The sequence below is a fragment of the Acanthisitta chloris genome, unplaced genomic scaffold (assembly GCF_000695815.1).
Source record: "Acanthisitta chloris isolate BGI_N310 unplaced genomic scaffold, ASM69581v1 scaffold38728, whole genome shotgun sequence".
NCBI classification, from domain to species: Eukaryota; Metazoa; Chordata; class Aves; order Passeriformes; family Acanthisittidae; genus Acanthisitta; species Acanthisitta chloris.
In genome coordinates this window covers 3,093-14,509 of record NW_008686060.1, presented here as the reverse complement: position 1 = coordinate 14,509, position 11,417 = coordinate 3,093, and the positions used below count along the sequence as shown (strand labels likewise).

The window sequence follows — 11,417 nt, the reverse complement described above, 5'->3', positions numbered from 1 at the left end:
TGGAGGTTGGGTACGAGGGAGGATTCCGTGCCCGAAGCAGCGGCAGAATTCCAGCAGGGACGGAATTCCAGCCCTGGGGCGGCGGTGGAGTCACATCCCCGCGGGGACTGAGCGTGGTGCCAGTGATGGGGAGACGATTAGACTCGATGAGCTCTGAGAGGACTTTTCCAACCCGAATGATTCCGTGGTTGGTTCCATGCTCTCCATGGGTGGCTGCTGGAAGTGCTGCCGGGAGGGCTGTTGGTCAGAGCCCGTGGGCTTCATCTGGGCTTGTCAGCACCTGTGGAGAAGGAACTTGTGGTTTTATGGCTTGGAATGAAGTGTAGCAAACGGTTAACAAGATCTAAATTAGCCTGGGTTATGCACTGAACTGTATGGCAACCAGAATATACAGATGGTACCCCCAGAAAACGAGCAGAGGGGTCAGTGCTGGCTAACCCAGAGGTTGGAGTGATGCTGGGAAGGGTCGTTCTGGGGAATGTGCTGCAGGAGAGATGAGCTGTGGAGATGAGCTGGTTGAGTGGGGAAGGGTGGGGAGCTGTGAGCGCTGGTTGAGTGGGGAGGAGGGCACGATGTACTGTGAATTCCCAGGCTGGAACAGGACAGGGAGATGCTCTTTCTGCTGCTGCCAGGGCTGTGTTAGGTGGCTGAGCCAGGCAGAGATTTGTGCATTCTTTGTGCACAGGTGTGATAAGTCTGTTGGGTGCTTTCACAAAAATGTATGTTGCTTCCCAGTTCTCATTTTTCCCCCTTCCATTTTTCCCCTTTGGGTCTGGGCCCTGGCCATGGTCCCAGTGCCTCCAGTGCTCCCTGGCGGCCTCAGGAGCTGTCTGGGAATGGGGTTTAGTTCTGCTGAAGACCAGCAGAGTTTCCTCACCCATATTTCCTGTGGAAAGGAAAACCATCCCGGTGTTCTAAATGCCCAGGAATTTAGAGAACCCACATGTGCTTTGCTTGGCAGTTTGACTTGCATGAAGCCTGAGAATGGACATGGCCATTAATGGTACAGTGGGTGAGTGTTTTCCAGTTTTACTTTGCTGTAGTAACTGGTTTTTTTTAACATTCTCTTTGAAGCCAACATGTCTCGAGAGACTGGAAGTGAAGCACAGCAGTCTCAAGGTGCCCAACAGTCACAGAGTGGTACCAGTTCTTCCAGTGGGTCACAGAGTACTAGTCAGTCCTCCTCGAGTTCTGGGACCCTCAGTTCTTTGGATACTGTTCCCACCCAGGAGCTTCCGTCAATCCCCGAGGACCAGGAATCTGAAGAGCTGGTTCCTCAGCCATGGGGTCGACTCTTTGCACTGGGAAAAGGGTTCAGCAACTGTGGTATGTACATACTGTGCTAAACCTCTTGGATTGTTTGTAGGACCTCAGGAAAATTCTGACCAGCTTGGTAGAGAGCAGTGTCTTTCATTTTCAAATTGAGAACAAGTTTAGTGCACGATTTTTGCAGTGTTTTATTCCATACTACACCCCAGTGTTTGTGCTGAGTACTGGGATGCACAACTTCCACAGACCTAGAGAAATTCTGGGGTATTCAGGTTCTTTCATACATGCTTCATTTTTCCATTTCATAATTTGTTTACTTATCATATGAGTGTCTATATTGCTGAAGGTGAACTGAAAACTGCTACTATTAAAGAGAGTAAAATTACTAGGAGCGTAAAGAGGATGAAATTATTAAAGAATTTTACAGGGTGTTAATACTGCACAGAGTTTTGTCTGAATTAAGGGACATGGATTGTGTGGGAAGGATCTTGTTTTTATCCTACTCACTACCATTTGGCATCATTCCATAGTGCCACAGTTAAAAACTTCCTGCAATGTTGTGTTCTCTCTCTGCTGTTCCTTCCCCTCCTCTGCAGACTGTGTGAATGAGGAATACTGGTTTGGGAGAGACAAAAGCTGTGATTACAGTTTTTCTAAGCTGGGGTTATCTGAGACTGGTTTCTACCAAAACTACAGCAAGAAGCACTTCCGAATTTTCAGGGTAAGTGTTAAAAAGGTTAACTGTGTTTATCATAGCATAGAACAAAAAGTGGCTTTGGGGCAGAGATACTAAAGAAATCAAAGTGTCTTCAGTGTTGACTCCTTTAACAAGACTCCCCATTCACCTGGTTTATGAAATAACCTCAGTAGTCTCATTTCTTGAGTCAACAGGAGCAAATTTCTAGTCTGTCATTTGTTCTCTACTGTTACCTTTCCCATTTTTTTTCTCTTTGAGGAAATGGGTCCAAAAAATTCCTATGTTGCCTACATTGAAGACCATAGTGCAAATGGAACGTTTGTTAACAGAGAGCTGGTTGGAAAAGGGAAGAGGCTTCCACTGACTCACAACTCTGAAATTGCTCTGTCTGTACAGACCAATAAGGGTAAAATGTGCTTTCACTTTAGTAGCTTCTTCATGTGTTGCTTCTGCATTGATTTGAGTATGTTTCTTGGGAGCTGAGCTGCTTCATGAGGACTGTGAAAACACAGCCATGAATTAATGTTTTATCACTTGCATAAAAATTATCCATATCCACCCTAGAAAAAAACCTGAAAAAGGAAAAAGAATCTGCATCACATATCACCTTACTGGAGTATAAATTTTCATAGTTGTTCTCCCATTTTTGAAAGACTTTTGGGCTTCAGTAGCTGTGCATGTGATGGTGGGAACAGGGGAAATAGACTGTTCAAGACAAGCTGAAAAAAACCCCAGATACTTCACCAGATGCTGCATAAGAAATAGAAAAGCCTCTTAAAAATTAGCAGAGCTGGGGGTTTGTTTCCTTGTCTTTGCTTTCCCAGTAAGATGTTGTGTTCTTATTTGTCACTTCCCTCTGACCCTGTGGAGACACTGACATAATTGCCCGTTTTGTCCTTAAAGGTAGTGTTAACTGTTCAGGGACTGTTGTGGATTTAGTGCCAAGGATTATTTTTTCCAGCAGTAAGATCACCTTGCTAACCCACAGCTGATGTCATTTATAGCACAGGTTTAGTTTTTCCTCTGGCAGGCACCATCTCCTCAGTGATGTTGTTGACTATAAAAGCTCAGGAAACATAGTTGTTTGCTATAACAAATTCTGACTGTTAATAACAGGCAAATTTTCTCCATTTATCTTCTCAGTGTTTGTGTTTTCTGATCTTACGGTGGATGACCAGATGATGTTTCCTAGGGAATTAAGAGAGAAATATATCATATCAAAGACTTTGGGAAGGTATGTGTCCTCCTGTCCTCAGTATTTAGGGTGAATTTTGTTCCCATTGTCAGTACCTTGTGCTGGAACTACTACCAGTATTATTTGAGCTGCTGTTTTGAAAGATCAAAGGGAAAAAATGTTAACATCTGAGTAAACCTGTTCTTTACAACAACTTAACCAGGAATTTTGGCTTTATCCCCATAACTGGCTCAGGGTTTGTAACCTACCATCAGTTGTGAAAATGAGGTGGGTTTTTTTTTCTGTAGAAGAGAATGAAGTCTGTAAATTCTTAACAAGTTTTTAAAGTTTGTGTATTAGTTTACTCAGTTATTGGAGGCAGAAGGAAGAGCTTTATGTCAGCATACAGCTTTCTACACCATCAAAGTGAGGTCTTCAGACAGAAGGGAAAAGAACTGTCCAGGAAAAGGAGAGAGAGGCTGTTTAAAGTGGTGACTGTTGGTGGGAAAAGTTGGTCAGTAAAGAAGCTGGAGGTGAATGGTTAAGCAGAAACAAATCTGAGCGGAAAAGAATTGCTATTTAGTAAAAGGACAAGTATTGTCATATCTGTTCTTCAGACTTGTGTACAGGGAACCCTTCACTAGGTTCTCTTCTAAATGTCTTTGCATGGAGGCAGTGCAGGCAGAGCTCATCCTTATTTGCTGGTACCCTTGATACAAACAGAGAACTCAACATGTTTACTCCTGTGGTTGTGAAGGAGTTCATGGCAACACTGGCAGTTGAAATCGACTTCCTAACTGCTGATTGACTCCTGGAAGGAGCAATGGGCCATGGGCAGGAGGTCAGGGAGCAGCAGCTCTGAGTGTTTGTCTGTGCTTGCTGCTCAGCCTCGGGCAGTGTTTGTAAGCACTGACCCAGCTGTGCTCTCTGCTAGCGGTGCCTGCGGGGAAGTCAAACTGGCCTTTGAGAGGAGCACCTGTAACAAAGTTGCAGTGAAGATCATCAATAAACGCAAGTTTGTGGCAAGTGGCCTGGGAGAGGCAGTAAGTGTTTGGGTCTGTCTGTCTGTCTTGGCCTGCTTGCAGTGGTCCTGGAATACTTGGTGGCTTCTCTGACTCCCCAGCTATCTTCAGCTAAAGAGGTTTTTCTTAGTGTCTTCTGTACTTCATTTCAAAATGCCTTTTGATCTTGGAGCACCTACAGAGTTCTGGAGCAAACTCTTGCTTACATTCTTTGCCCACATTCCGTTAGCTTCATCACGTAGGACTGTTGGTGGGAAGGATACACAGGGTGATGTAGAGTCCTAGGGCTTTGCTTTGTCTCCTAAAATGCCTGAGATGGGCACATCATAACCAGCAGAATCTGACCAAAAATGTATCAACTGCTGATTTTGTTGTATGCTCCATCATAATACTTTTTACAAAGCCTTTTGGGAAGAGGTTTTCGTGTGTCTGATGGCAGAAGCCACTGGCCTTGTTCTTCTCCAAATTCTGACTTCTGCCTGTGGGTTGATTTCATGAGCTGAACCTAAGCCACAGATTAAAAGAATCTGTTTCTATTATCATGCAAAGTAACAGCTAAGAGGTGTCATTTTAGGGTTGGCCTATCTGCAGAGCACCTTAGGGGAGAAAAGCTGTTTGAAGGACAATGCCAGGATTTACACAACAAGGCTTGTTTCTTGAGTTTGGAAATCAGTTGGGGATTTCTAACCTGCAGCGAAATGAATGTCTGGAGCAATATTTTAATAGAATCAGAGAATCAACCGTGTTGGAAAAGACCTCCAAGATCATCCAGTCCAACCCTACTGTGGTTACCAGACCATGGCACTAAGTGCCACATACAGTCTCAGCTTACAAACCTCCAGGGATGGTGAATCCACCACCTCCCTAGGAGGTGGATTTTGCTGCAGACAGTGACAGCAGACTGTTTATTTAATTCTCTGAAGGCACCTGGTCAGTTTATGGAGAAAGATTGTATGTCTTGATTGCTCACAGGGCATGAAATAACATTTCTGGTACTGACTCTTGTTTCTGCTGTGCCTTATCCCAGAACAGCACTGTCTTACCCAATGTGTGTGACTATTTTCCAGAACCCAGCTTTTAATATCAATACAGAAATCGAAATTCTGAAGAAAATAGATCATGTGAGTGTTGCTGTATATTTTCATTCCTTTTTGCTGCCTCCTGGATGTATTTCTGTGGTTCACTGACCTTAGTGTAGTAACTGAAGATCCTCTTTAGAAATGTGTTGGAGGAGACATATAGAATCACAGAATTTAGGGGTTGGAATGGACCTTACAGATCCTCCAGCCCCAACCCCCTGCCCTGGGCAGGGACACCTCCTCACTAGATCAGGATGCTCAAGGCTCATCCAGCCTGGCCTTGAACACTGCCAGGTATAAATCATTGAATGGGTCTTTTTTTCTTCTTTTAAGGATATTATATCTTTGCAGATTTGAGATTTTAAACCTTTGAATAACAGATGTATACTTGAGAGGAAACTTCACAGGAGAAGTTTCAACCTGAACCACTGTGGTAGAAATCTTGCCTTGATGGAAATTTCTGTAAATGCTGCTAGATAACCAAGTATAAAGATCAGATTTCAGTGGCAGTTTCTGGAATTTGCATCCCCTCTTTTCTCTGCATGTAAAGCGCATGAGGGTATGGGAACCCACAACTGGAAAATGAGGATCCTGGCTGAGCTGTAGTCACTGCAGGAGCTGAATGTGTTTTTGTGAGGTGTGAAGGAGAAGACAACAGGCTTGAATAATGTTTGCCCAAGCCTGGGGCACTTGCTAGTCACTTGTGTTAAGTGCTAGTTTAAGAGACATAGTTGAAATACTGAAGTAGGAACCTTAGGGTTAGTTTTCACAAGTTATTCTACCTTTTTTTTTGTGCATCTCTCTTTGTGTTCCCTTTTCTGTCAGCCTTGCTTAATCAAGATCAAAAACTTCTTTGAAGCAGAGGATTACTACATCGTTTTGGAACTGTAAGTAACTTGTTTGAAAGTAAGTTCATAAAATGAAATGCTTCTCACAGCCACACAGAACGTGTGTAGCTGTGACCTGTGGGGGTTTTGTTTGGTTTATTGTTTTTCTTTTGCTGACCTTCACGGTTCTCTGAAGCCTCTGTAAAATCAGGAGCTGAGATAACCAGGAGAGTCATCCTTCTGTGCTCTGTGGGCTCTTGGTGCCTGGATAGGCTCTTGCTGTTGTGATTTGCTGCTTGTCAGAGGGAGCTGATCAAAAATCACCTCACAGCTCCCAGGAAAGGCTCAGGAGGTTGACCCTAACTCAGCAGTGCATGTGCTGTGTTTGGGACATTGCTCACTCACTGTCAGAAAAACATTCTTTCTCTGTAGCCAGAACAGCCAAATGTTTTGGTCTTAGTCTTGTCTAACGAGGTGAATCTTTTGGAATTCATATCTTGTCTTGCTACCTGCATCTAGGATGGAAGGAGGAGAATTGTATGACAGAGTGTCAAGGCCAGTCAAGATGAAAGAAGCTACCTGCAAGTTGTATTTTTATCAGATGCTGCTGGCAGTAAAGGTACATCATCGTGAGTTCTACCAAGGCAAAATATGGTTATGCATGGCAATGTCAGTAGGGTGAATTTATCTGTCAATTGTTGCTTCTGAAACCTGTGTGAGCAATCAGCACAGTGTTCTGAATGAGAGGGAGAAGGAAGACCAGGATTCCTACAAAGGCAGCACAGAACTTTGGTCTTCCTCAGCTCTGTTGCTTTTACTGAGATGGAGGAAAAGGTGTAACTTTGCAGAGAATGGGAAGGGTGGAACCCCTGGCCAGGTCTGTTCACTGTGAGACTGAGATTTGACTTTGGAAGCATCATGATTTTTAAGGTGTTTGGTTTTTTTTAAGGGAGAGTCATAAGCTAGGGAGCTTTAAATGTATTCCTGCCTCTGACACAGCCATGTCAGTTATCCTGTCACTTCCATGGGAAAAATTGGAAAGCTTGCATTTTAAACCAGGGTAAGAGTCTGTTTTTCTTTACTTCTCTTTCTGTATATATGCAGTATCTTCATGACAACGGAATTATACATCGAGATCTAAAGCCAGAGAATGTGCTGCTTTCATCTTCTGAAGAATCATGTCTTATAAAGGTAAGGAAACTCCCATTTCTTGTTCGTGGAGAAACTTAGGAGTATTTCTTCCCATTGTTCTCAAGATCAGTAAACAGCAAAAAGGATATTATGGAATTAGTCCTACAAACTGAAGTCACTGAAAACATTGAGGTGGTTTTCTTGTGAGTTTAATTTTCCTTGTGTGGGTATTTCAACCTCCACACTGTCTATGAACTTCAAATATCAGTTCCCTTTTTTATTCAGTAAAATCTAACTTCTTGAGTTGCAGATAGAATTCCCACAGATGTCCAGGCTGTATGAGTTTGGGGGTTTTTCAATTCCCACAGATGTCCAGGCTGTATGACAGGGAGTTTGGGGGGTTTTTTTTGGAGGGTTAGGGTTATGGATTTTCTGTGGGATTTTTTTGTGTTGGGTTTTTCCCCCCAGAGAAAGCACTGAATAGCTTTGCATGCAAAAGTGCTTATTTTCCAAGTAATCTGCTCTAATAAGCTCCAATACCTTTATTCTGTGGTTGTCCATTTACATCCAAATCTGAGAGAACTTTTTGCTAGTGTAAAGTGTGATCTCTGCCATATTTCTCCCTCTTCCTCCCATTCTCACTTCATAATGGTTGGGGTGACTTTTGTCCATAGTCATGTGCTGGAACTGGCTTGGAAGGAAGAAACCTAACATTACCTCCTGATGTATGTCAACAATTTGCTGTGTTCTAGTACAATCCATCCTAATATGTAATGTGGTGTCACCGTTTTTAAATACGAGATTACAGATTTTGGACAATCCAAGATTCTTGGAGAAGCTTCTCTTATGAAAACATTATGTGGTACTCCCACTTATCTTGCTCCTGAGGTTCTAAATTCACTTGGGACTGCTGGATACAGCCGAGCTGTGGACTGCTGGAGTTTAGGAGTTATTCTTTTTGTATGGTAAGATCCTGTGTAGCTGTACCTTCACTGGGCAGTCTGTGACAATCGTGGCTTGAGCCTTGGCAGCGTCAGTATCTGTATTAAGAAGTGTGTTTAAAACTCCACGTGTGTAAAAACACTGTGCTAGCAGATGCTTTGTACCACGTGATTTCAGTGTTTCATTTGCTGTGACAAGACCTGTGTTATTTATTGAACTTGGTTTTATTTTATGTAGCTTGTGTGGTTATCCACCTTTCAATGAGCAAAATACTCAGCTGTCTCTGAAGGATCAAATCACTCGTGGGCAGTACACGTTCATTGCCAAGGAATGGAAACATGTGTCAGACACAGGTGGGTGCAGGAGATCTACCTCTTGTCTTGTGGTCTTTGTTTCCCTTGCTCTTCCTTTCAGCCTTGTGGGAGCATCAATATGTTTAGTTTTCAAGGCAGTATCTTAAAAATAGTGGTGGGTTTTTTAAGTTCATAGATGAAACATTAGAAAGAGCAGATATAACACTTTATTGAAGAGATTTCTTAGTAATGTTTAGCTTAATTAGGCACAGGAGTGCAGAGTTTGTGGGCACATACATCTGTTTTTTTCTTCTGAGTTTATCAAGCTGGGCTACAGACTTTGCCTTGCCTAAGGATTCCATAGATGAAACATTAGAAAGAGCAGATGGAACACTTTATTGAAGAGATTTAAGTGTTGGACTGAAAACGCCAGAAATTTAAGGAATATGAGTTAGACTTCCAAGAGGCAAATGATCCAAGAGAGTCATTTGAGCTGGAAGTGTCAGTCACATTTGTGGAATCACCTATTATGTTTGGCCCAATGTAAGCCAAGTGTCTGTGGATCAGAGTTTTTGCATAGCAAACTGCAGTGAGAATTACTGTCTGTGTGCTTTTCTGTTTTCAGGGCATTTTAAAGGCACGAGATAATTGTAATATTTGCCTTGGAGACTCCTTTGTATGTGCTGAGGAGGTTCTAATAAATGATATGGTCATTCTTTGTCTAATGAACTCACCAAACAAAGCTTGAATAATTTGAAGGTTATTCAGTAATAAGTCAGACATATATGAGAATGGAAATTACACTGAGGTTGTACATAGTCCTATAGGTTGTACTCAGAAGAATCAGATGCAGTGAAAAAGGAATTGTGGCAAGATTTACATATGGGAGATTTTGAGCAATAACACATGACATAAATGCCATATTTTTCACAGTGTCTGGTAGCAGCTTCCTAAGTTTGAGATGATGTTGAGCATACATGTGTATGTCTTGTCTCTTCTTTCCCACCTTCCCAGATGGATAATCTGCTTTCCAAGACACTCTAAACCAGGAAACTAAATTCAGCTGTCTTTGCTTCTCCACAGGACTAGTGAAGCTTTTAGGAAAGCATTGAGCCTCCTGTGCATGCTCAGGACACAAACTGTGGCCATGCTCAGTGTATCTACTGGCAATTTTGGTACAGTGACAAGTGCTGAATCATGTGCATGGGAAGGAGAGGTGTTTGCAGTCTGCAGCCCTCCCTGAGCATAGAAAAAAGAAAAGTGATCTGCAGTTTTTGGGCTTGTTTTTGAGGGGTTTAGGACACAGTCACACGTTGTTTTGGTGTAGGTACATTCAGGTAATGAATGTGTTGATCACATGTCAACCAGCTCTTCCTATTGTCTTAGCTCTGGATCTTGTGAAGAAGCTGTTAGCAGTGGACCCAAGGAAACGTCTTACCACAGAGGAAGCCTTAGAGCATCCTTGGCTTCAGGTAGGAATTGTGGAAACTGAAACACAGCAAAGTTGGGTTGTCCTGGGGATAACTTGGTGTAAACCCAAAGGCAGTTCAGTAGCCTGAACATTATGAAGTTTTGTTGATGCAGTGTAATTTTTCTTCTGCAAGGAAGCAGAGGAACACTGACCACTGGTGAGCAGAGAGGCAATGTGTGCCTGATCCTGCTTCTGTGGAGAATACCATAGGAAGGACACAGTGATGGGCCAGGAGAGCTTCAATTCCTTAGCTTCATGGCAATAACACCCGTGATCCTAAGTCAGAGCTTGTCCATAGCTTGGTCTTGACAGGAGTCAGCAGCAGAACAACTGGCATTTGGTGCTTCTCATGGGCATGTCCTGCCTGCTGGCTGGACAGATTCTGCTGCCTGCTGTAAGACTGGAGAGGTTCTGGTGCCTACTTACAGAAAAAGAAGCGAGAAAGAAAAGGCCCATGGACTCTGGATCATGTTTTATAGGCATTGTAGAGCACTGAAAAGTTCTGTCAGGTTGAACTAGGTCCTGTTCCAGGCTCTCACCTCTTGCCAAGTAGAGTGTCAGGACTGTTGTGGTCCTGTCACCTCTGACCTTTCCATCAAAACAGCTGTGTTTTCTTGGTGGGAGGAAGATGAAACTGATTTTGCTGTTAGGAAAATTAGACTGGTATTAAGCTGTTCCGCTCCATACTCTGGTCCCTTGTATACTTGCATGACCTGCTCTGAATTCAATGGAAAACCCTGGATGTCTGGAATATTTTCACAGAAAACAAAGCCCAGTCTGCCTCTGTAGCTAGTCTGTGCTTTCAAAGATTTAGTCCCTGCAGAGAGGCTGCAAGAATAGCATGGAGTAGTCTGCTGAATACCTTCTTTCAGTACAACCAGCAGCTTCTGCACCCTGAGCCACCTCTTCCCAGAGCTCTTTCACATCTGAGAATCGAAGGACTGTGGTTCTGATAGGATGGACCTCTTCCTCTGAGCTTTGTAACACAGTCCCACTTCCTCAGCTTGTTTGTGTGGGCAGGCCCTGCAGAATCCTGCAGAGTTTGTTTCTGGCAAGAGTCCAGTACTTCTCTATTCTTCCTATGCTGAGTATGAATAAGTGTCACTGGTTTGGGAACCCTCTGAGTAGGAAGTGATGGTTTCCCTGCCTCCTGTTACAGGCAGGTTAGGTTTGAGAGGGGTAGTCTTTAGGTGGTCTTTTATTAATTTTGGCACTTCAGAGGTGACTGCTGGACCTGTAAGCTTTCCTGGATCTTTTTGCTTGAGGAAACTGAAAAAAGTCCCCCAGCCTACCTCTGAGCCACACAGTGGGTTCTATTTGCTCATGCCAAGCACAATTCTACTCCTGTTCCCCCAGTGGGGACAGGATGGTTTCAGATGCTTCAGTAAAGGGCATAAGAAACAGAGTGGGAGCAATGGAATATCCTTCAATGCTCAACAGCTGAGTGTCCTGAGACAAAAAAATGCATGTGGGTGACTCTTTCATGTCATTAACTTATCTTAATTATGCTGC

The 11,417-nt window shown here is 43.3% G+C and overlaps 1 protein-coding gene across 1 annotated transcript in view; it reads left to right on the top strand.

Moving 5' to 3' along the window:
- Nucleotides 1-1,079: 1,079 nt before the first annotated feature.
- CHEK2 (checkpoint kinase 2) overlaps nt 1,080-11,417 on the top strand; it is a 12,390-nt gene continuing 2,052 nt past the window's right edge. The window contains exons 1-12 of the mRNA XM_009079970.1: nt 1,080-1,326; nt 1,866-1,990; nt 2,225-2,372; nt 3,110-3,200; nt 4,075-4,183; nt 5,230-5,283; nt 6,067-6,128; nt 6,588-6,687; nt 7,173-7,259; nt 8,001-8,164; nt 8,379-8,494; nt 9,821-9,906. Coding sequence (XP_009078218.1) covers nt 1,080-1,326; nt 1,866-1,990; nt 2,225-2,372; nt 3,110-3,200; nt 4,075-4,183; nt 5,230-5,283; nt 6,067-6,128; nt 6,588-6,687; nt 7,173-7,259; nt 8,001-8,164; nt 8,379-8,494; nt 9,821-9,906 — 1,389 coding nt within the window. The remainder of the gene's footprint in view (nt 1,327-1,865; nt 1,991-2,224; nt 2,373-3,109; nt 3,201-4,074; nt 4,184-5,229; nt 5,284-6,066; nt 6,129-6,587; nt 6,688-7,172; nt 7,260-8,000; nt 8,165-8,378; nt 8,495-9,820; nt 9,907-11,417) is intronic.